We start from the raw sequence: 25515 nt of genomic DNA on the forward strand, positions 1-25515 counted from the left end.
CTTTGTCGGTTTGTTTTCTTCTTCTAAGACTTCGAGGGGGGCACGCAGTCTTTCGTATGCTGGATAGTTGATACGCCACTGACTGCTGCATATTAAACGAGGTGTCTTTTTTGAAAAGATCAAGTTTTTTTTTTTTTTTTTAAAGAGAAGGCAGTTTGGAATTTTTGCAGGGTACAATGGACATTAACATCTTCAAAGGAACAAGCAGGACATCGAAGAAGTATTGGTAGAAGAACAAATGTAATTTTGATTGTATAATATTCAGAGAAATAAGAAGATTTTTTTTTAAAGGGAGAGGAATGACAAATTTTAGAACTAGACTCAAAAGTAAAGTAGAGAGAAAAAGAAGAAATGTTCGACCTAAAGAGAAGGTCGAGTTCTGGGGAAACTGGAGTGGTGAACATTAATTTGTGAGCGTTATCATTGGTATTATGCAAGTATGGAAGAACATCAGAGAAATAAAAAAAAATGTCCTTTTAAAGGCACGGTTCTTAAAATGCCCCCATATTCTAAATATGACAAGTAACAGCTTACAAATAAGGTTGTGTAGTCCCATATAATAATTTCTGTGTACAGTGCATTACCAAGACTGGGCCAAATTTCTTATTATGTTGGTGACTCCAGAACCTTGCAGTACACACCAATTCTTATATGCTACATGATCAAAATTTTCTGATCGATTCACAGTGCAGTCGCATGACCAGAAGTCAACTTATTGAAAATATAAATATGATGGGAAACAATATAAATATAACATAGTGGCCTATACAAAAAAAATAATTAAGCGATTAGTTGAGAAAACATCATAAGATCTTTGTATTTTTGTGTTTGTCCACCACCATAGGGTCCCCAAGGACGGCAGGGAATCAAAGGTGCTCTCGGAGAGGACGGCGGTCGAGGTCCAGTTGGACTCATAGTAAGTTAGAATTTAAAAAAGTCATTATTAAATGAATAGGGAAGACAGCATTATCTTGCTTCCATTCGATGTATGATATCATGATTATGTATCTAGTGATAACGGGCATAAGTCAAACAGTGCATTCTTTCTGGAAGAGAGAGAGAGTTTGAGTTTGAGTTTGAAGTTTATTATCCAAACAAAAGTACATCAATATAACAATCAAATGTGAATGGTAAACATTGAAAGGATAAATGGGACCAGAAAATAGCATTTAATGTTAATTGTGTCTGCTACCACTAACACACAAAAGTATCACAGCAATGAATGAGAATGTAATGAATAAATATGAATAACTATTGAATACATACTTAAGCTGCAATCTATTCTACATAATAGGGTAAATATGTTCTGTGATTAAATACAAAGCTTTGGTATTTTACACTAAATAAAAGATAAAGAATTATATAACATAATATTTACAAAAAGGCAAGAATCTTGGTTCAAAGTTAATAACAATTATTCTATTAAAATTTGTGATATTAGAGAGAGAGAGAAGATGTATCTGAAGAGAATTAAATATACACCCATCAGTATATAGCAGATCTGAAGTTGATCGGTTTCAACAGAAATTAGTTATATTACGTGTAAATAACTTGAACTTTGATATTCATGGGGAAGATACAGGTAATTCACGTTCATCTTATTAGTCGATATCATTATCTGAAATAAAAGCACCATCGAACATCTAATAAATTACTATTGACATTAATTTGATGTGTTCATCGTATATTTCTGTGATTTAGGGCATCCCGGGCCGAAGAGGGTCTAAAGGAGAAATTGGTGCGAATGGCAAGACCGGTCCTGGGGGTAGGAACGGAAAAGATGGTCAAACTGGTCCCATGGGACCTCGTGGACCGGTAAGAAATCATCCTTTTGAGCTACCCCTTTTTCTATGTGTTCTATTGATGCATCAAATTCCCACCAGGGAGAGGAGATGGTGCACATTTGCTTGCCGAAGCTTGAATTCAATCAGAGCCTCATTAAGACCAGTACATTACACTTTATTTCATCATGTTCATTGTGCGTCCTCATCTTTGATAAGACTTCAAAATTGCATCGTTTTCCTAAAACTTAGCCTATTTTCCTTCTTTCCCTCATACTGTGCTCACAAAGATTTACGAGCACATTGTTTAAGTCCCAACAGTGATATAAAGTTGATGCCATTTTAAAAGGGGTTTGGTTTGCTTGTTTGTAATTGAATTTGTACCAACGTTTATGCACCAAATCTGATTGCCATACATCTTGGACCGACCTTTGACGTCACAATCCGAAAGACTGGACTCAGTTTCGAACCTGGGTCTGCTCAGGTCAGTTTGTAGGCGAGGACAGAAAGCTGACCGTACCGAAGAGGGCGTCTTTATTATCATAGACTGGTAGCCAGTCGTTTACACTATAATTTTCGCATTTTTAGCACCCTTTACCCCAAACAAAGAGGGAAAGTTACGAATAACATAACGTTTTCTGACAATGAATGACTTTCTCTGTCCATGATCGTAGAAAGGAGAGCGAGGTGACAACGGTGATCCGGGCAGCACGGGCCCTCAAGGTCCCCGGGGTACACAGGGGTATGGTGGAGGAAGGGGAGAGAAAGGAAACAAAGGAGACAGGGGTATCGGAGGAACGAACGGACAGAATGGAATCCCTGTAAGTAAAACAAATCCTCTCTGTTAGAAACTACAGTGCACTCATAACAAAGTATACCTAAAGCCTCGGTCACAAATGCCATTACGAACTGCTACGAACGCTGTACGAACAATTTTCAGACAATGGACAATCGGGAAGACAATGGAAAAACAGAGAGATTCGTACGAAAGTATCGTTCGTACGAACCTTTGTGACCGTAGCATAACGAAAAGTCTTTCAGGAAATAAATTAAAGGGCAATTTCAATACCCTATGATAAATGCATAACGCCTATAGAAGCAATATTTGGGTAATGTGTCCGCATGCACATTTAATAGTTTGTGGACAAAGCTATTGGAATTTTATATCGCTGATTTCTTGCAAGTCTTTGCAAGCGTGTAAATTTTATTTTCTACGATCAATTGTTTGAACATTTCTATCAATATCAAGAGCATCTGCCGCCGCTTCGTGTCTCTCACTGCATTGAATGTTCTCCATTTGTACGTCCCAACGACTAGCGCGCCCGCTCACACATTACGTAGTATGTACAACATAATTACGCACGCATTCAGCAGGTTAATTCGTTTTTGTGTATTTTTATCACGTTATCCCTGATATAGGTATGATTATTTGATATTTGTTATTCTTTAATCATCACTTACCTTTGAATGATTTTTATTGAAGGGTTTGACTCCATCGAAAGACGAAATCTTGCGACTTATAGAAAGATACTTCCAAAGTAAGTCATCGTCGATTATTATTGCGTGTTTTCCCTTTGCATATATCACGTCTCCACAACCAATTCCCATTGGTTCATCCCTTCTGCACTTAAAGGTCCTTTCTTGTTCGAAGTTATTGACATAATAACAATATTTTAACTATATTGAACTTCTTAAACAAATATCAATAGTGATATAACACTCTATTTCTTTCTCTATCGACAAAAGTCTACCCCATTTAATATTACTTCTGTTTTTGAGTGAAGGCAAGGTCGATGCACCCACGGACAAGTATATTTCTTAAAGATTATGCCGGACAATTTTTTCAGATTACCCGAAAGACTTCTAATATTTTGTTCTTCTTCACATACATAATAAAACGACATGATTGATAATTCTGATACTCTATATTTTAAAAACGCATTATATATATCATATAAGTTGAGCTATACAAGTGGACATTATCATCATTCCTAATATTACTCAAAATGATACCCCTTGCAGATAATATCGAAAGCTTTGAGCAGAGGTTCCGGGGTCCGCCCGGACCACCAGGAGAGAGCATCCAAGGTGAACCTGGTCCGGCCGGTATCTTAGGGCTGAGTGGACCAACGGGACCGATGGGATTGTCCGGTAACCCAGGTTCCATGGGAAGGCCAGGAATGCTGGGAGGAGTAGGAACACCAGGAGAAAGAGGTACAGAGAGACGCCTTGAAATTCTTTCGTGTTTCAATTCCATGCTTTATTCAGTATATACATTTATAGCTTATCTGTACTAGTTTACAGGAGGGACTAGACCGCCCTGCAAGTTCACTGGACAGGTGGTTATCTCATCAACTCAGCTCACAATTAACATAAGAAAAAGAGGATCATGGGGGAACAATGGTCACCGATTAGGCGTTGTTTGTTATATAGAGGGCGCAAGTAGCTACAAGTAGTGCAGTTGGCCTTTAAGATCTTCATAAGTTAGTGATGTTCGTGTTCATCAGGGCCCTGTATTCAAACAAAGAGTTACAATCGCAATCACATACGAGATAGGAGATTGCAAACTTGCGATTGATTTGGATCAATCGCAACTTTTTGTTAGACGGGGCCCATGTATTCTAGGTTGACAGGGAATGTTCACAATCAGTTAATATTGACATAATCTTGAAAAATGCCATACGCCTTGAAAGCTCGATCAAAGAACCGCTATACCATCTCAAAAGGGAGGGGGTTGTAGGACCATATTTTCGAAGAAATGAGTTACCGATTACTTTCCAGTAAGTACAAAAACAAAAATCAAACAACAATAACAACAACGGCAAAATTTACCGATTAGGGTAAAAACTGGTCTTCAATTTTGTTGGGTGCAAATGGCAAGATCGGTCCTGCGGGTAGGAACTTCCCCCAACAAGTCAAAGATGCTTATCTTTTACTATTTGGTCCAACGCCATTAAAGGGAGTGTATCATGGGAAATACTGGTCAACGCCATCTTAGTTTTCTTTCGGACAACTGCACGTTAACGAATGGACTTGATTAACTGGGTCAGCGCGCGCTAGCGTTCGCGAAACAGACCAAAGTTCTCCTCGCGCTTCGGTTTCGCGTATGTTGCATGCACGTGCATGCTGCGGTCGCGTCGTTCGTAGTCCCCGATTGGCCCCGAGTAGGTCCACGGGAAAGACGCATAGTCTCGTCATGACACACTCCCTTTAAAATCCCAAACTGAATAGGTGGTGGGGTGAATGTTGTATCAGCACGTTTAAAGATGAAGTTGAGTTCTGGTCATGCGATTGCATTGTGAAAGAAACGGTGTGGAACCGACCAGAAAAGATTGATCATCTAGCATATAAGAATTTGTGTGTATTGCAAGGTTCTGGAATCATCAAAATGCTAAGAAAATTGGCCAAGTCTTGGTAAAGTTACAAACACTTGCACAGAAAGATGTATATGGGACTACACGAACACGTGGCGTAAAAAACCGGCCCCCGATTTTTACGATGTTACATGCATACTTAGAACATGAAGGCATTTGAAGAGCCATGCTTTTCAGGGAACATGACAAACTTATCTGCCGTAGTTTACAGGAGGGATTAGACTGGCCTGCAAGGTCACTGGACAGATGGTTATCTCATCAACTCAGCTCTCAGTTAACATAAGAAAAAGAGGATCATGGGGGACCAATGGTCACCGATTAGGCATTGTTTGTTATATAGAGAGCGCAAGTAGCTACAAGTAGTGCAGTGGGCCTTTAACTGATGTACTTCCACACTAGCATAATAAGAATGAGCAATGCTCACAAATTATTTTTCACCTCTTTCCAGAAATCAACCTTCTCTTTAAATTCTGTTTGAGTATATCATCATAGTCATATTTGAGTTGACCTTTTGGTTGATACTTTATAATATCTCTCAATGTTTTATCCTTACCTATCTCCAGGTCCACGTGGTTCTAGGGGCCAGAAAGGAGACAGAGGACAAGGATATACCGGTCCTACCGGAGCACCGGGAGAAAGAGGTAAGAAATCTGGGACCCGTTTCACAAAACGTCATCAGTGACAAATGACAGTTTGTGTTATAAGCTACTGAAATCCTTGCTTCTGATTGGTTATTAGCAGATTTGTCACTGATTTTTGTTATTTGTCATTGAAAAAGGGCTTTGTGACACGGGTCCCTGGTCTTATTTACTCGGGGGTAGCCTCATATTTCTCTTCCTGCAGAAGAACCTGTAAATTATTATTATAACATCAGCATTGCCTGATACCCATTTAATATACCTGGGACTAGAGTGACGAAATATTATGGGTAAAACACCTTGTTCAAGGCTACAGACACCGAGCAGGAATCGATCCCAGAACCTGTCTATAATGAGAGCCAACGATCAAACATTCAGTCAACCAAAACACCACATACAGACTAATTCAGTCTCTCCAATGCCTCAAGAATATTTGTATTTTGAAGAAAACATAAGTCTCTCTCTCTCTCTCTCTCTCTCTCTTTCTTTCTCTCTGTCATTCTCCCATTTCAACCCGAACAGGTTTACCAGGTAAGCCAGGTATTGGGCGTCCCGGCAAAGATGGTCAGCCCGGCTTTCCTGGTCCGGCCGGTCTACCTGGAGAAAGGGGAGAGTCCGGTCAAGTTGGTGATCCTGGTTTCTGCGAATACTGCAACTACGCCCCGGGGACCTATCCGTTCCAGATACCACCAGCAATAGACCTTAATAACAAGGGTTAGCTTCGGAATCATGGGATAGAAGCAAAGCAATTGTCGTCTGCGAAAAACGGCAAAATGGCATTACACTTCACCAAAAGTGCTGACCCAACCATTAGCACTTAATAAGTTATGGCTGCTATTTTCCACAGCATGTTTTATTATTTGCTTAATGCTATAAAAAAAAATGAAATTGCTTGGATGCGACATTAAAAGTCTGTAATCTGAGAGAGACAGATAAACCCTGAAAAAATGTCCCAAACTGAACTGTTGAATAAACCTAATTTTAAGTTCGTTACCTTTTATCTAGAATTGTTTCCTTTATTATCTGCCTTTACTGACGATGTATAAAAGGTAATGCGTAAACGAGTTAAAATGATCGTAGGACCAATGGATGCTAAGGGGCCGACCGAAAAGTGTTTAACGTTTTCTATTTCTACATTTCGCGTGTCTATCTTGCTTCCGGCGTAAAATATGTGTAAATATTATTTCCGAATTTTGTGTGTGTATGCGTATAAGAAGTGTAAATCATAGCCGGATAAAGTGATATCGTTTTATCTGATTTATTACGATTTTTGTTTTTACTTTGTCCAGTTAATTTAATTTTTGTTTCCAAGTTTTTGCAAGGTGATTATCTTTCATCACCATATTTCTTACTTAGACCAACATTTGATCAAATCACCCGGAAGAAAATAATAAATGTACTTCCGTCGCTTGATCTATGGCTGTTCCTATTTTCATAGATCAACATCGAGGCGTATTAAAACCGGCATCATATATTCAAAGTCACTTAGGTTAACAAGGCGATGTAACTGTAGAGGTCGACTTTGCTTACTCTAGATTTTAGACACTTTTAACGATAGCTGTCTAGCTGATTTTCTGTTTATTTATCATATTCATAATGTCATGAATGTTGTTAAAATGTTATTGCGTTATTCATTACACTTATGCCGTACTATGTATCTAGATAATGGCAGATCACTTGATATTTTAGCATCGATTTGTGAATATATTGCTATAGTTATCTTACATTCTAACACATAACGATTTATCATTTTATTCTCCCCTTTTTTCCCTTACATTAATTCATTTGTAAATAAAAATCATTGCATTATACTGCCGTTAGCACTAGAATAGATATTTACTGTATTATTATAATCTTGTTTTATAATTGTAATAGAAAGGTGAGTGATGTAACCCTAATTTTGATGTGAACCTTCGCGTTTAATACCAATGGATATTAACATACGTTGTCCAAAAAAAGGCGCCGAGGGCGAATATAAAGAGCTCTTGAAGTCATGATATCAACATTGTTCAAGCGATTCGCACAATATTGACTGCTTATCTTGTAATACCGTGGTGCTGCATATACATAATCATTTCGTAGTAGTTATTCATGTTCGTGAAATTTAGCAAACTCTCATTTCTTTTGTAGAACCGGAATATTACTTGTATGATAATGGCCTGGACATTCACATCGTTTGTTGTGCATATTGTGCCTTATTCACGATTGGTGCTATATTTTGTAGATTTCAACGTTTATCATGTCTTTAAACCAGGTAGACAATAGGGACTTTTAGAATTGCCGAACGACAACGTGGATTGCTACGATCGACTTCCTTTTAATGCACTGCCTTGAATGGAAGTCACACGTATCAGTCCACGCAAATCTAAAAGTCCCTAATGAATCTGTCAAGAGAAATTTACCCATACAGTATGTTGAATTTAAAGATTCATTTTGTTATTAGAAAGAGCAATGAAACAAGGATTTTGGCATGTACCTTTTCCATAAGCTTAACAGACTATGGCATTTGTGGACTGGGATTAACTATCGCATGTGTGGATTGTAGCACTCTGAATGATATCAAATATTCATGATGTTTATAGGCAGTTGCAGTTTTTTCAATAAAACTTTGGAAACATAACATATCCTCAATTTTCTTTCATTTTTTGAGGTCAGAATGTCGGCCGTTTATGGAGTTGACGGTTTGAAATTACATGTGGTAAATGACACCCCATTATAGATGATTATTGTCAAGTCATAGTCATCATCATCGTCGCTATCATCATCATCATCACTATCATCGTCATTATCATCACCATCATTACCATCATATATCATCATCGTCATCATCATCCGTATAGATGTCATCTGCATCAAATTTATTACCCCCCCCCCCCAAAAAAAAAAAAAAAAAAAAATTATTAAAAAGAACAATTATGATAATAATAATTATATTATAATAAAAAAATGAATAAATAAAAAATAAAAAAAACAATTAATTAACTATTTAAAAAAATTAAAAATAATAAATAAAACCAACCAAACAAAGAACACCCATACATCAACAAAACAACACAGAGATAACGTGATCAACTTTTGCATGAAAGTGTTTGGTATGTCATATTTTATTACAACACATGTTTGGTGACTTATTTACTTAGTACATTAACATATTCCAAATAAAGTCGATACGAAAACAAGCAAACAAAAACTCGATATCTTGTTTTATACAAATCAATCAAACAAATGGTCTAGCCGAACGAACAAAATGTAAACTGGAGGAAAAGTAAAATTAGTTCTTCAGCCGATTATAACATTTATAATGTTCTCTTAAATTTTGCGCTTTGTCTATTCATTCAGCTATTAAAGTAATAATCGATTAATGAAGAGGAGTGTTAATCAATTCTTTTAGGATTCAAACAAGGATCATTTCATTTGGGGGTTGAATCTACCCCCCCCCCCCCCCAATACCTACTGCGACTTCTGAGAGAATGAATTATCCGGAGGATTTTCACTCCTGTATACATAAAGACCCATATTGTTCGAAATCAGATTTAAAAAAAGGGTTTGTTTTTAAATGATTTTTTAAAATATTTTTAAAACCTTTTCTTAGACCCAGAGTCGGGTTTAACTGAATTAGTAGAATACGGACCATATATAGAGAGTAAAGAGCTGACATGATTCTGGAGATGAAAAATAAAACGTGATGAAAGAACATATTAAAATGTAAACGTTACTAAGAATGGCTCCAAAACATGAACATGAAAAAAATGCTTATGATAATTACAACTACTGGTAAATTTTTCATTGTATATCTCAAAACTAGCTGTACAACGTATTCGTCTTCCAACACAGTAGTTTCCCCTCCCCAAAACGTTAGTAATTGCCTTAAACCAAGTATATAAACAAATCTGTAAACATATATCACAAACAAAGTCAAAATGAAACAAAATACAAAGCAAAAAATATGATGAGATGTATAATCATTGACTTAATATCTACAAAATGACACTACGCCTTTGGTTTTTTATGCGAATCATTCATTATTTGCGAAATTCCACTTCTACAAGTTGGTAGGTGTATGATACCTTTAATACAGGCTAGTGAAATTGAAATTCGAAAGCTCTTGCTAACAATTGATATACACTTTATTTGTCTTTATCCATTTGCGGCAGCTTTCTCTGTACCTTCTTCCAGTATATTTATTTCATTAAATTACATTACAACATGCACTGTGCACACAGCGAAATGCATCATTACTGAGTGCTGAGTTATGACATGTTTCCAGCAATGAATAATTACGAAGAAATATCGCATTTCCTTTATGACAATGAAAATATGATTTAATGTAAAATCATTCGCTGGCTTAACATATTGTTTGATTCTCTCAAAATAGAATCGAAATTATTTGCTTTTGGAGTTCCCGATAACTTCCGACAAATAATCCTGGAAAAAAACAATCGAAACAAATTAAGTCTACATTTACATCTCTCTTTCCAATAACAAGCTACAAATTGAGTTTTGCTCGAACATATACAGAAAAGGTTATGAAAAGATAAATTAGAGACGTTGTATTTCAATGACTTAGGTTAGCAAAAACACCGCATGTGAAAAGCAATAAAACAAAACGAAAGATGGATATGAAAACATTTTAAGAGAAGTCTTTGCGACGTTACATTGCTACTTTAAAGTTCCTCCACATAACCGAAATGAGAGAGCAAATATATTTGAACTTTTTCTGAACTCGGCCTTCATTTTAAATCTGGCGTCTTGATTTTGTTTCGATGTACGGTTTTGATCGAAATTGTTCCGTGAATGTAAAGGAAACTATAGGAGCAACACAAAAACAAGCAAGCAACTTCATGTGAAATAATGTTCCCTTTTCTGGAAGAATAAGCGAGAACTTACGGGACATAATTAATCATAGTTGGCGTAAGTTGGGCAAGACAATATAGGGGCAAGTCTTCTTGCGTTTAATTCATCAAAACGCGTAACTGAATCCATAGTATACCAAAGTCATCGCAATGATTATTAGTGATAAAAGGGATATCACTGCGACACAAGTATTGTGCTTTAACTTATTGTTCACAAAAGTACATAATAGTCAGGTAGAAACTCATCTCCTCCATAGTTGAAACTTGAAAGCATAACTCAAGGAATAATACAATAAACATATTAGCTTACTACGAAAACTTGTACTCAATCACCATAGCTATACAATATATTCTTTCATAATTCATTTGATAGGTTTATATAGGTAATGAAAATATGTCAATGAATATCTATGTATCAAAAAAGTAGTTGCGTATTATACAATGTTATCAATAATTTCCAATCTCCTAAGCGGTCTCTTATTACCTCATTCGTGAAGACACACTACGGAACATCTTCCTCCAAACACGGCTGCATACAATAACAACTTCTTGTCTATATAAAAGTTCGTTCTTTCTTCTATGGCAGGCTCCGTGGGCTAGTACTTAAGTTCGTTGGAGCAACCAAATGAAATGCTTCAAAGTTGACAAGAAGATTTTTGTACTGGCAGCTCGAAAGAAAGAGTACGGTACGAAAAATGAGCACATCGTTATTTCAACAATGAAATAAAGAATAGCTGAGGCATAACGTGAATGTGTTGAAACTGTACATACATGTACGATGTATATGTTATACATGAACGACTGACGGTGAATAGTTGAGATTGACCATTCGTATGTGACCCTGTGGATCCTCTTCGATGTGGTGGTAAGGAGATGGGTGATGTTCATAGTCTTTGAGTTCTTGTTCGACGTCGTTATCAGCGACGACGTTCCTCCTTCTGTCGATGCTGCCTAGGCTTCCTCCATATCGCTGATGAATAGGAGGAGGAGGATGAGGATGAGCATTGGGATGAGGATGAGGATGAGGGTGAGGGTGGGGGTGGGGGTGAGATTGAGGATGGGGATGTGGATGAGGATGAGAATGCGGGTGGTCGAGGTTTCTTTCAAGCTCCATGTCACGGCTCCGACGATCACGGCCTCGATCGTAACCCACCGCACGTGGCATCTCGAGCGTGTCCACGTTATGGATGTCAGCCTCGCCATCTGCAGACATCCGCATATCAACGTCCATATCAAAGTCGAGATCCATCCTGCCGCTGATATCTGTATCTCTGCTCAGTCTCAAATCACTCCCCATCTCAAAACCCCTATCAGCCACCATATCCATCGCTAGACGATGTCGACCTAGACCATCCTCATCATCAAAATCAGAGTTAATCGACAACGGCCGTCGCTTGTCCACGTCGAGCACATCATGGTATTCGTTGAGCTCTTCTTCTTCGATCATCCCTGAGGCAAGAGGTCGGCCGTAGTCGTAATCCCGAGGGGGTGGTGGTAGTGGGGGTGGGGTGGAAGACGGGGGTGGTGGGATGGTGAATAAGATACGATCATCTTGAAACGCTGTCGAAGACACCACATCGGGCATGAGTGTAAAATATGGGTGGTCTTCCGGGTAGCTTCCCCGCACACCAGGGTGGTAAGTGTGACTTCTATCAATATAACTATTATGACTATTGTCCACCCTCGACGTGTTGTTATCCAACGTCATCGACTCCACAGGGACGCGTTCACCGACAACCCGCTCATTGACGCGATCGTTAATCCGATCGTAGAAGTTGTCCCCAAGCTCAGGCATGCTGCGGCGCATAGCTGGTGGTACCTGGCTATTCATCCTGCTGGGTTGAAGTGGGATGCGCGTTCCAGGAACGCCCTTCGGTCGCATCTGCATGGTGGAGTTCTTGTGGTTGAGTTCCTCGTAGATGCGATCCGAGTTAGATAGAGGACGTTGAAGCGACTCGTACTTGCGATCTGGAGAGGCGTCTGCGAAGATGTTGTTCTCGTAGAGCTGCGATGGGGGTTCAAGTGTGTCTCCGCCAGCTTTGCTTGATTTCCTGATTTAAAAAAAAAGAATACAGAGGAAAATAATTTCGTTTAGTATCTGCTTTTTTTTCTTCTTCCTATTCAAACTGGACATTTAAATTCATATCATTGCATAAAAGGACAGAACAACTCTGACATGATGGTTTAAAATATGGCTTTTGTAAAGTTTCAAAATTAAAACAAAGCGATACAATGATTGAACAAAACTAAGATTGTATAAGGATAGTTTTTCTCGTAAATCTTAGTGTTTGGATGAACCTTAAACTATCTGAATGTCCCAATGGTATATCAAAGATATCATTTCACACTTGCGTCCACTATATTGCTTCCTTTTTTCCGAACTGTCTGATTATTTTAAAAGTTTAACCCGTTTTCTTTACGGATTAGCTCAGAGAAGACATATTGCTATAATAATAATAATACTACTAATAATATTATATCGCTTAATACAAATGTCTCTAAGCGCTTTACAAATATACTATGTGATATTACAGTTTCTGTGTGACGATTTGGGTGTGAAGTAAGATGATTAAAATGCAGTGGTTTACTTACCTCTGCCTGTGAATGATAAGGACGACGACGAGGATGATGATGAGGATGAGTGCTACCAGGGCTGCCGCTGCGATCGGGACGATGATGTCCAGACCTATATGTAAATAAAAGATACACAGTTTTTCCATTAGTGAGGTTTATTCATGCCAACTACATAACAACAAATTATCACTGGAAGGCCATTTCAATTTTTTTCTTAATTTCTTTCCACAAATAAATGGCTTTCATCCAGGAAGACCTATATCTCTTGTAACTCAATAAAAAGCAACATATTTATAAAACTGTGGTATTTATCCCTGTTTTATAGCATACTGCCCCCTTTGGTGGAGTAACAAAGAAAAGAAACAGAACAATATATTCATAGACTGAAAGAGAGCTGTCAAAATCATCGCTCAACCAAAGGTGAAATAGGGGCACATACCCTAGCCCCGCCCCCTAAGAAAACACTTTTTGGAAGACTTTGTTTGGTACAATTTAGCTTTGCTTATCAAATATTCATACTGTGTGCCTATCCCCCTCGCCACTCCCTGGACAAAGAAAATCCTGAACGTAGGGGCAAATGTTCATTTTCATTCGGTCCTTACCAAGTCCATTATTTGAGCCTCCAACAGGTGGTGGTGTAATGCTCCCCGACCCACCGGGCATGATGGTACGCCCTGATGTACCTCCTCCCATCCCTGGGCGTGTCAGAAGAGTTGAGCCTGAAATACCACGGGACGGTGGGGGTGTGCTTCGGGATGAGCTGGGAACGTTGGATAAAGTGCTGTGAGTTGCTGGAGGAAGGGCTGGAAAAGAGGAACAATAACAATCGTGATAAGAAACATTTTTAGAAGATCCTTATATAATATATCACTTTATTACTTTTAAATTTGAATATCTGCCAAGAACAGGCTCAGATATATGAGGCTGAAGTAAGGATGCAGTTCTGAATTTCAACTATACAAATTTGTTGTGTTCTTTACATGTTTACATCGGTGTTTCAATCACTGTGTAACTAATCCAATCATTGGTTCATAGATAAATGCAATGGTTTACCTCAAAAACGTGTATTATTATCATAGGAAATTTGACAGCAAATAGTCTGACTCCCCCCACCCCCCCCCCCCCTCCTCCTCCTCCTCCTCCTGTTCTACCTAATAGTAAACAATTACATGACATTAATACTTACGATCACCCTCAAATATATCGATGAGTTGGACATCATCTATGGAAATATCACTCTGTACACCATTTCGTACTGCCTCGATAGAAACCTACAAAGAAAAACAAAGAGTGTCATTATTATTGAATCAATCATAATTATACCACTTTGTTTCATTCCACAGTAGATATTATGTTTTTAAAAAATCGAAAGATGTTCAATACTTGTAGCGTACGTTCGTAAAACGTTTGAATATAGATTAATGATTCAGGAGAGTGATGGCAGAGAAAGGGAGTGCTGATGAAGAGAGGGAGGTAGAAAGAGAGGGGAACAGCAGTTTGAGAGGGAGAGAGAGACGGGGGGGGGGGGGGGTTAAGAGGGGGGAAATGGAGCTCGGGAGGGAGAGGGATAGAAGAACAGAGAGAACGAGGGAGATGAAGAGAGGGACGGGAGGTACATGTATAAAGAGAAGGACACAGGGGCTCGGAAGGGAGAGAGGGACAGAGAGAATGAGAGAGTTGAAAAGCAGGAAAGGGAGGTATAAAGAGAGGGGACGCAGGGGCTCGAGAGGGAGGGGACGAGAGAGAGAGAAAGAGAGAGCGAGAGAGAGAGCGAGATGATGATGATGGTGAAAAGGAAGGCGGAAATCACTTCGCCCTTCACCCGTGAAAGAATATTGAGCTGTGTCCAGCTTGGCGCCAAAACAGCCATCACGTGATCACATTATACCGCAAAAACACATGTTGTGCCGATATGCAAGATTATACATACAATAATACTACCCCAATTAACAGACTACCGCTCAAAGGCATACACTAACAATATTAAGAGGAACAAATTATTCAATTAGCAACACACAATGCAAAATAGTGCTACAAATTCGGTAGACAACGCCTTTTTAGACTGACCAAAAAATATACGGCAAGAGTAGGATGTACTTGAAATGCATGTTGCTATATTATCTGTTATCATTATGTAAACTGGCCTTTATTGGTTGTAAAAAGAGGAAAGTACTGACATCAATCGTTTAGTAAATAGAGAAAAAATAATGGTGTTAGGAATGACTGACGCATTAAGCGCCTTAAACAACGACAAAAAAACTCCTCCGATGGAATAAAGCAGAAGTGTTAAAGGTTTACAACTCACCTGTACGGGTTGCTGATCGCACTGGAGTTCGATGACGACTTCATTCCAATTATAGCCCTGGTTGCCGTCTACCGACCAGGTCACATTCCTTGTCCCTCCGCAGTCCATGTAGACGTTGAGTGTCCCCATCTGATTCCTGGGCCCGTAGCCGTCAAGCATGTGATAGAAGAGGGTCAGTTGGGCGTGGCCCTCGCGGAATCGCTGCTGGTCGTTGAGAAGGTGGATGACCGCGCGATCACCCATCCGTACGTTGTTGGCATTCGCATCGATGAAGTAATATTTGCCTGATGGAATAAAACGACAATCATATATATTACAATGTATACTAGCAGGTCGACACATTGCTATGCCCTACATCTATTTACGACCATCACTAATAAATTGAATTTCGATCGAAGACTAACTTTTTAGGAATCAAATTCCAAGAGATTTCCTACTTTTAGATATTTTCCAAAGATAACCCCTGTCAAAGCACGTTAATTTTGTACAAAAAGCAAGCTCCGCACATCGTATCTTGCATAGAAAACAATTTTCCCAATGTTTGCATATAACATTTATGATTTTTTTTTTTTGTACAGAGCACTTGGGAGTTGGGAGGGGACCTCGCAAGATACTCACATAGATGCTAACTTGTGTTTGATTGATTGCAACTTCACAAATTCATAACTTTCTTATTTTCAATCGGAATTTGCTCAACTTTCGCTGACATATTCCTCTTATTTTTCTGCTTAAAATCAGGTTGAACTTCTCCCCTAAATTTACAATAAGGGATAGGCGTATATGTTATGACCAATATTCCTAAGCGAAAAATCTAAATAAAACCCCGATTCTCACCAGTGCTATTCTTGAATGTATGATCAGTCTCTGGACCTGTGGACCACTCTCCTTGCCATCCCACCCCGATCTTGAAGTCGATCTCATCGTTCTGCTTCTCCTGTTGGATACTGTTCACACAAGCCGTGTCGAAGTTACAGGAAAAGAGCACTGCAAGATAAGAAGACAAACGGAAATGGTAGAGTTTAGAGCTGGTCTGAAAATATCATTCAAGATTCAAGTTACATTGTCCATATCCTGATAGAGACAATCATGGAACATAAAACATGTATCCTTAAAGATGAAGTTGAGTTCTGGTCATGCGATTGCATTGTGAAAGAAACGGTGTGGAACCGACCAGAAAAGGTTGATCATCTAGCATATAAGAATTTGTGTGTATTGCAAGGTTCTGGAATCATCAAAATGATAAGAAATTTGGCCAAGTCTTGGTAAAGTTAAAAACACTTGCACAGAAAGATGTATATGGGACTACACGAACACGTGGCGTAAAAAACCGGCCCCCGATTTTTACGATGTTACATGCATATTTAGAATATAAAGGCATTTGAAGAGCCATGCTTTTCAGGGAACATGTCTTAACTGATGTTCTTTCACACTTGCATAATATGAATGAGTAATGCTCACAAATTACTTTTCATCTCTTCCCAGAACTCAACCTTCTCTTTAATTCAAATCATTAATTCTTGGATTTCATAGACTATGGTGGAGAAGCTCAAAGTCTTTCTGAAAATACTTATGTACATGTATTTACTAGTTAGCCAACAAATTATTAGCCAGTCTGATTATATTATGGGGAGTCAGTCCGAGTCACTATAGAAGTATCTGATGTCATTTTACATTAATTTAATCTCATGTACATGTATCAAGCGCTCAAGTTAGATTTCATAACTAAGTGATAACATGATAGGACAATATTACAGTAAGGGTGGGTACGAGCCTGACCTTCTTCGAAAAACAGCGCCATCTTCGTTCATATCTCTATAAATATTTTCATTATGTTTCATACTTCAGACTATTTCTCGTTCTCATTCCTTTCTCATTACTTCTCAGGCAAAACTCAACTTATAATCATCTCTCCTTCTTCGTCCCTTCTTTTCTTTCTGAATGCCATCCTCTTTATTTACATTTCTTCTTTAACCTCTGTATCACATTCTTGTTATTGCTCCCTCTCTCCTCTTCTTTTCGTTCTCATTTCCGTTGCAGACGAGACGATATATCGACAGCTTTCAAACACTCTTCCGTCTCCTCTTGTACACACCCCAATTCACTAAAGTCCAGCGGAAGAAGCTGAGATGTACCTTAATCTTCCAATTACATCCAATATCTCTCATCATATAGGTGGATTTTCGTGTTTGTGCTGCTTTACCTCATCCACGCACGACGCATGGCTCACCAGGCTAAATATCGTATCAGCGAAATAACGTATCAAGGTTGCTACACCGTCAGAGGGCGTGTGCTACAAAGCATAAGTAAACTAATATTTTCTCAGCCAGTAATATTTTCTCAGCCAGTAGCATTTTGTTTTTCTTTACGTCACCTGATTTGCCTATTCTGGATGAAGATGCGAAAGAAACATGAGCATTTCCTCCCTTAACTTAGACATGTTATAATACACCTGCATCTGGTGCCTAGTGTTCAGCGTATTGGAACTATGTAATACTTCTGTAATGTCACATTAACGTAACAGTAACACAAGTTATGATGTTACTTTGTATTGACACAACAAAGAAAACGAACAGTTTTAATATATGTAGGCCTAATAGGTCCAATCTCTCACATTTGCACCTCTCTTCTACATGTGTTGGTAATACTAACACAAAGGTTTAACGGTAACAAAACAGGTGAAAGTAAACATTATGCAGAGTACAGATCATACTCAGATGTAATTTTGTTTTTCTACCAGTGCATTTTAACCCCGCATAAAACAGATTCCTATTTACACAGTCCAGCTCTTTTGCTAAGACTCCACTGCAGACGAGAGTCTCCAGAAATGTTCCTTGGTAGCGACTCTTGCATCTTCGGAGTCAACACTCGTGTTAGCAGCGAGTCGAAACCAAGTGCGAAATTTTAATTGGCATTCTACCGGCCAATCACCGGATCACCGCCTGTCAAATTCTCCTCCAAACAAAGAATTATAAGCCTTAGGTGACATGACAAATCCAGTTGGAATAGAATTAAAAACGAGAGGAGCAAAATATAAGGAGAAATAGAAGTGATGCCAGGAGTAGGGTTTGAATGGAAGTCAGGAGGAGAGTCAGTGGACGGAGTTTGAACGATGTTTTTAATATAACACTCCCAAAGGCTCTGGAAGTTATGAATAGAGCAACCTGGGTATATTAGGTCAGGGGTATTCAACGAGTTGTGATCAATAGAGCTGTAACTACAGCACCCTAAGCTTACAGTCAGTACATGGACTGGGTGCCCCAATGTGACACTCAAGTCAAACTAAGTAGGGATAAAATAAACGAGGGGTAAAAAGCAATTTCGTCAGGAACTCTGTATTTCATTAACAAAGCCCCTTTAAAATGTTTTAAGAAGTGAAATGTAGGAACCTCTACGTCAAGTATATAGCACCCTTCGCGCAGCATGAATTTCCGTTTGGGCAGGGGAAGGGGGAGGGGGAGGGGAAGGGGGAGGGGAAGGGGAGGGGAAGGGGAGGGGAAGGGGAGGGGAAGGGGGAGGGGAAGGGGGAGGGGTAGGGTGATGGAAGGGGCGGGGCCTGGAGGAGCAACAGTACAACATTAAATTAACAATACATATTTAATCATTTATTTATGATAAATGCCAGGAATTAAACAAAGAGCAGTGTGAGCCATATCACGGAAAAATGTGGATTTCAATCATTTAATTGAGAAGCCGACGTATATATTATTTCATTTTTTCTTGTCATAGATGACCCGAACTAAGATTGGTCGCTAGAAACTATAACCGATTTATATGACCTCTCTTTCTAATGTGTTTTCATGTCAGATCGTAATGCTTAGATGAAGGTTGAGAGTCCGAGACATGATTGAGAACATCGGTGATCAATGGGGATGTCGCGAAGATTGGTAAAAAGGCCCTTTTCTCCCCGTTTTTAGTGAGCCGTCCATCATCCTTTGTGCCTGGCACAGTTAACGTAATTAGGTGTGTGACATGCAGGCAAAGCAACTGAATCAACGCATCATCATCACACGAGTTTAGGCTACAGAATGCTTGGAGCAAAGTTAACACGGAATGATACATGGGGGCAATCATGTTGTGACAGCGACGGAGAAAAGCTGTGACGAAACAATGGAATTCATATTCATTTTGTGATTAAGGGGGGGGGGTGTCCTTACGACTGAGATTTAAATTGAACATACGTGGTTCATTGCCTTTAAAATCACTAGAATTAGCTAGATGAAGTGCCCAATAGAAAGTTTGCCTTATAACACCATCTTGCTGTTTTAATTTCATAAGTTATTCTGTGAATAATATAGATTCTTGAGGATCTGATCATATCTATACTAGTAGCCCCTTGTGATTCTCTAAAATGGCTGACAATTTTTTTTTTTTTTTTTTACCTTACTACTGACCAGGGGACCGGCGGCTTTAAGTCCTCTCTGATGGACTTGGTAATGAGGATTAATGCCTCCCAAAAGGGCACTACCGCATCGTCATGGTTTAGAACATATGACCTCTCGGTTCCGAGACCACTGCTTTACCACTGAGCCTAATGTGCCTCATCGTAATTAAAAACCTTTGACAACATTAGTTTGTTGCTTTAACATTCAATTAAAAGTGCAGTGTAAGGTTTGAGAAGAAGGACAAAAAGGAACAAAACATAACTTAATATTAGCAGCTGAAACTCGAATCCTACCACGATTTCAAAGCTCTCCGGCCTCGCCTTTTCTTTGTCTCATAACATCATTCCAACAATGCGTCACCGAATGTTTGATGACAAAACAATGAGCCAGACAAAATCTGGAACAGGTATGAAAGCAAGCATTTCCAAACAGGATTAGTAAGGTGTGGAAAAAAATCACTCCTGTTTCATATAACTCTTAGTCTGATCTGTCCCAGGAAAAAGGGAGAGGGGAAAAAAGCCACGATTTCTTCTGACCGGCACGATTTGCCCCTTAGCATTAATTTCACTAGACGTCACTTTAATACAATTATTATTCGCTCCCATATTCCAACTTGGTATTTCCATCTACTTCTTTCCCGGCTGTGTTGATTTTTTTTTCCCTCTACAATTTTTGCTGATGGCGATGGAAATCAAATCAGCAAGCGTTTGATATGAAACCGACCCCCTGAAAAATGAAGGATTGATTGAAAACAGACCACCTAATCTGGTTTAATCCTTCTCTGGAGCTTGAGAGAAAGAGAATGAAGATGCTTAAACAAGGAGATGATGATAATTAAATCATCTAATTATATATCTCGGGTTGGGTCTGATTGCAGATACATTTTTGACATTGATAGTTAGAGTCTAAATGATATCGACAACGTGTGAATAATTGCGCTTATAGCATCATGATAGATATAGACAAAGGTCTCCGTATTCAATATTTCGTCATATTCGTTTTATTAAAGGTAAAGACCAGTTATGGTCATGCGATTGCATTGTGAAAGAAACGTTGTGGAATCGATCAGAAAAGGTTGATCATCTAGCATCTAGCATCTGCAAGGTTCTGGAATCATCAAAACGATAAGAAATTTGGCCCATTCTTCGTAAAGTTACAAGCACTATACACAGAAAGATGTATATGGGACTACCCTATATCTCTCACAGACCATGAGAGAAACAAATTTACCAAATATATGAATTAGTAGGCGGTTTCCCGGCAAATTTGTTATCATCATGTATTAGTCAAAACATATTCTTTCACATGATTGGTTATGAGAGCTTCCATTTCATTTTTTGAAATTGGGGCGTTTCCAATACTGGTCTTTACCTTTAAACACGAAACGGAAAAACATATTGAGAATATTCGGGAGATGGAAATGTTTTTGGAAGTTGGTCGAATCTTATAGCATTCACCAAGAGCAGTAGCGTGTTAACTGAAAGCACAACAAATCCATTAAAGGAAACCAAAACCTTCATACTAAGTTACTTTTATTGTAAAGTTTAAGATATTTGAAAAATATCAGTGAAAATTTGAACAAAATCGGGCAAGGAATAAGGAAGTAAGAGCTTTTTGAAATGACTAGTCACAAGAGGGCGGTATTCAATTTGATGACATCATCTGTGGACAACTCTCCATGCCTTTTGTACATCAAATTTCATGTTTTTCCTTCTTTCTTGTGATTGAGATAATGTACTCCCTTGAAAGCAAGATATAGAATGCAAAATGATATTCTACTTCACATGTTATGAAGTCGGATCAAGAACACAAATAAATACGAAGAAAACAAAAAAATTGTGAATTTTATGTACAAAAGGCATGGAGAGTTGTTCACAGATGATGTCATCAAATTGAATACCGCCCTCTAGTGACTAGTCATTTCGAAATGCTCTAACTTTCTTATTCCTTGCCCGATTTTCTTCAAATTTTCACTGATTTTATTCAAATCTTTTAAACTTTACAATAAAAGTAACTTAGTATGAAGGTTTTGGTTTCCTTTAACGGCCATGGTTTTCATGCGTCGACTCTCAACTAATGGCGAGAAGGTGCCTACATTATTGGCTCATTCGTGTGAAACTAACATGACTGATGAAAATGAAAGCTAAATTTGATATTTGATTTGTTACAAGCAGGGAAGTGTTTCCTTTTCATACAATTATAATCACGGTAATAAAACTCAGCTCTATTTTTTTCAATTTCATATATCAATTTCATAAAATACAAAGATATAATATATAATAAAATTGTGCCTGGGAATCGCATTAAAAAACAGTGGATTGCAATAAAACTCAGCGATTCCCCTTGAAATCATAATAATGAAAACAGTAAATAGAGAAAACAAATAAAGCACAGAACGAAACGAAAACCATAAATTGGCAAGCACACTACAAACAGTAAACAAGAAAATGAAGAAATATAGAAAATAATTAATATACATTATATATTATCAACGATGGAAAGAAATGAGAGTGTGAAGCCAGTATATATTTAACTTGGATTGAAATTTGAGATATTTAAGGATTCCAATCGAACGTTGTCCAATTAAATGTTAAGCCCCCAAATATGCAAGTGGGCGAGTTCAGTCATGGACCGGACCTAGTCCATGGTTCAACACAAAAAGATCAACATAGACCCTATCAGTTTTTCTCTGCGCCACCCTCGCAATCAAATACACAAATACAAAAGAACATGGTCATTTTCCAATAATAATTTCATCCATTTCTGACCTCATTCTGAGCAGACTCTAATAATGGGTTGTTAATTATCGCCCGCCTACAAGGTTATTTCATTCAATACACACAACGAAACGCATTAAAAATCGTTATCACGATGACAAATAAGAATATTTCTACTGGTGGTGGCGCCTTTGTTACACCAGATGTCAATAGTTTATATATTTCATAGAATAAAACGGACATGTGTCAATCAAAGTCCATCAAAAGGGCGGTTTGGGGTTTGTCATAATGTGTACACAATAGAATTGCATAGCCGTTGCTCACTTTTCGTTTCCCCGTTTAGTGCGAGAATATATGTATTACTTTGTTTATATGTTTGCTTGTTTATTTATTGATGTAGCTATTTTACAAGCAATCATTCAACAACTATGTTTTGATTTTTTTAAACTTAAAGGTCTACAATAAAGATAAGCAGAGTGGAGTCGTTTCCCACTCCGGTTTGACCCGCCTCCACCCCCCCCCCCCAAAAAAAAAAAATAACGATGAAACGAAACAAACACAAAAACAAAATTACTTAAACATGTAGTTTATGGCACGCGGGTAGCAAAAATCATATTTCAGTACCTCCCCCCCCCCCCCCCCCCCCCACGAATGGAAATATGTTTTCTTACGCATCCTTACATATTTCTAACTAAATTAATAGCTCCAGACTTTCACTACTGTACATAATTAACACAACCGTGCTGCAAATACAGATGGAGAAACATTGACATTTACATAAACGAGATTTCGAATTGACAGAAGTTCAATAAACAGGCACCGGCCATCAATTGATCGGGGAGGGGAGGATAGTATTGACTAAATACCGTTTTCAAGGGAATGGAAAATTATAACAGCAGGGGCAAAACGTTCGGTAATTATTCTAAAATTGCATTGACCAAAGCACGTGTCTTTGTTATCAGCCTCATTAGACAAATTCGCTTGGCCGAGCGAAAGCATTACTGTCTGCAAATAAACAATAGAGGGACATCGATAGTCTATTGTCCTGGGCGACATCCATTGTGCTGTCCTGCTGCATGTTGTCGCCGTAAGATATGAAAAATGAAAAGAGCAAGTATATTGCTTCCGATAATTTGTAATTGTCGACAATTATTGTGGACATTATACTGGTAGAAATTAGAGGAGTAGATGTATTTGAATTACTAACATACTGCGGGACTACTGTACAGGGGTTTCCTTCTAAAGTTTCACTTTTTATTTTAAAAGAAGAAAAACAAATTCGTGTGAACATTTTAACAAAAATATCAAACACATCAACAAATATATCTTATTTGTCTTCTTGTACAGTACAGTAACCATCTTTCTTAAAGTTATCGTTCCCTCGTAGAACCGTAGTAGGTTCATGGTAAAACGCTGTCGGAAAAAAAATGTACATTGTGGGCCGGGTTTGTGGCGACTGGCAACAAACTAAAGAGAATAAGCAGGCCGACAATATATGTAGGAAAATGTTAAATACGCAAACTATTAATCCAACCAAAAGAGTGCACAAAAGGAAAACACAGATGTCATTTACCTTCGTGTGTCTTGGTCATGGCTCCTGATATGAATCCAAAATATCAATTAAATTGCTATACGCTGAAAATATTCCCAGTGGTCTTTACTCGACAACAGACAACACAACACTACTCCTGCCGAATTCCTGACCAGATCCGCTCACAATATCACAAATAAGCTTCCCAATACCCTTGAGAGAGAGAGAGAAAAAAGCATTGGCAAACAAGTCCCTGTAAAGTACTAATGGCTCTCCCCTATTCAAATAGTATATTTTCCTCTCAAACAATCAACATTGTATGTTTGTTATGTGGACGACTGAGAGAAAAATAGAAAAAGAAGACGATAAAAGAGAAAATAAGACGAGTCTATAGAAGAAGCGGTAAAAAATAGAGGAAAGCAAATAGTCCGAATTTAACTACCCGCCGAGCTCAAGGCATTAACCCTCTAGATATTATGTTTTGGAGATCCCAACACTGCTGACTATGAGCGGCGTTCTTATGAGAAGTGACTGCTGAAAGTAGGAGGTCTCGTTGAAAGCAATGTTGGAAAACATGGGTAAAATGATGCCCGAAAGCTAAGGACAAAATAATTGTATCATTTGATTTGGGAAAATGAGAGGTGAGAGCCCCTCCGTCAGAATTGTCCTCCTCTTTCCTATTTAGTTTTTTTTTTCAATTTTCTTCTTCTCTTCTTCTTCTTCGTTCTTTTTTTTTCCTTCTTTTTTTTCCTTCTTCTTCTTCTTCTTCTTCTTCTTCTTCTTTTCCTTTTCTTCCTCTTCGTCTTCTCCATCATCATCATATCCCCCTTTCCCCTCTCTGGTAAATTTCTGTGAACTTCCAACAACATCTTAGACGCAGTAATTTTGTACAAATTGATACATTGTTTTTAAAACCACATTCAAGACCTTCTTCGGTTTTCAGGCTTGATGGGGGGGGGGGGCGCATAGAAGACGCAGTTGATTCCGCAATTATTCAGAGGCAACCAGCACCCCATGTGAACTTTAGTGTAACAAGTACTCTCGTTGCCATTAACTTCCATATTATCGTATTAAAGGTAAAGACCAGTATTGGAAACGCCCCAATTTCAAAAAATGAAATGAAAGCACTCATTACCAATCATGTGAAAGAATATGTTTTGACTAATACATGATGATACAAAATTTGCCGGGAAACCGCCTACTAATTCATATATTTGGTAAATTTGTTTCTCTCATGGTCTGTGAGAGATATAGGGTAGTCCCATATACATCTTTCTGTGTGTAGTGCTTGTAACTTTACGAAGAATGGGCCAAATTTCTTATCATTTTGATGATTCCAGAACCTTGCAGATGCTAGATG

At 38.3% G+C, this 25515-nt stretch overlaps 2 protein-coding genes across 3 annotated transcripts in view; one reads left to right on the forward strand and one right to left on the reverse strand.

The window, feature by feature from the left end:
• LOC579258 (collagen alpha-1(XXII) chain) overlaps nucleotides 1-8413 on the forward strand; it is a 50102-nt gene extending 41689 nt beyond the window's left edge. For both annotated transcript variants that reach the window (XM_030982712.1, XM_030982713.1), the window contains exons 28-34: nucleotides 845-916; nucleotides 1702-1815; nucleotides 2456-2602; nucleotides 3265-3319; nucleotides 3804-3995; nucleotides 5719-5796; nucleotides 6316-8413. In XM_030982712.1, coding sequence (XP_030838572.1) covers nucleotides 845-916; nucleotides 1702-1815; nucleotides 2456-2602; nucleotides 3265-3319; nucleotides 3804-3995; nucleotides 5719-5796; nucleotides 6316-6512 — 855 coding nt within the window. In that variant the 3' untranslated portion in view covers nucleotides 6513-8413. The remainder of the gene's footprint in view (nucleotides 1-844; nucleotides 917-1701; nucleotides 1816-2455; nucleotides 2603-3264; nucleotides 3320-3803; nucleotides 3996-5718; nucleotides 5797-6315) is intronic.
• A 1194-nt stretch (nucleotides 8414-9607) lies between these two features.
• Nucleotides 9608-24374, reverse strand: LOC763111. The gene is made up of 7 exons (XM_011670441.2): nucleotides 24198-24374; nucleotides 16360-16509; nucleotides 15526-15809; nucleotides 14407-14491; nucleotides 13823-14023; nucleotides 13239-13332; nucleotides 9608-12697 (listed from the first exon to the last, which is right to left on the reverse strand). The coding sequence occupies exons 1-7, from the start codon at nucleotides 24214-24216 to the stop codon at nucleotides 11434-11436; spliced, it is 2097 nt and encodes a 698-aa protein (XP_011668743.1). The 5' UTR covers nucleotides 24217-24374; the 3' UTR covers nucleotides 9608-11433.
• Between the last annotated feature and the right edge of the window lie 1141 nt (nucleotides 24375-25515).

This window comes from Strongylocentrotus purpuratus, unplaced genomic scaffold (genome assembly GCF_000002235.5).
Source record: "Strongylocentrotus purpuratus isolate Spur 01 unplaced genomic scaffold, Spur_5.0 spur5_scaffold_13, whole genome shotgun sequence".
Classification (NCBI taxonomy): domain Eukaryota; kingdom Metazoa; phylum Echinodermata; class Echinoidea; order Camarodonta; family Strongylocentrotidae; genus Strongylocentrotus; species Strongylocentrotus purpuratus.

Bases quoted from the DNA above. Each gene is read 5' to 3' on its own strand.
- LOC763111 (XM_011670441.2), bottom strand. The intron at 15,810-16,359 runs GTGAGAATCGGG...TTATTCCATCAG, and splicing joins TACATTCAAGAATAGCACTG to GCAAATATTACTTCATCGAT. The intron at 14,492-15,525 runs GTGAGTTGTAAA...TTTTCTTTGTAG, and splicing joins GCGATCAGCAACCCGTACAG to GTTTCTATCGAGGCAGTACG.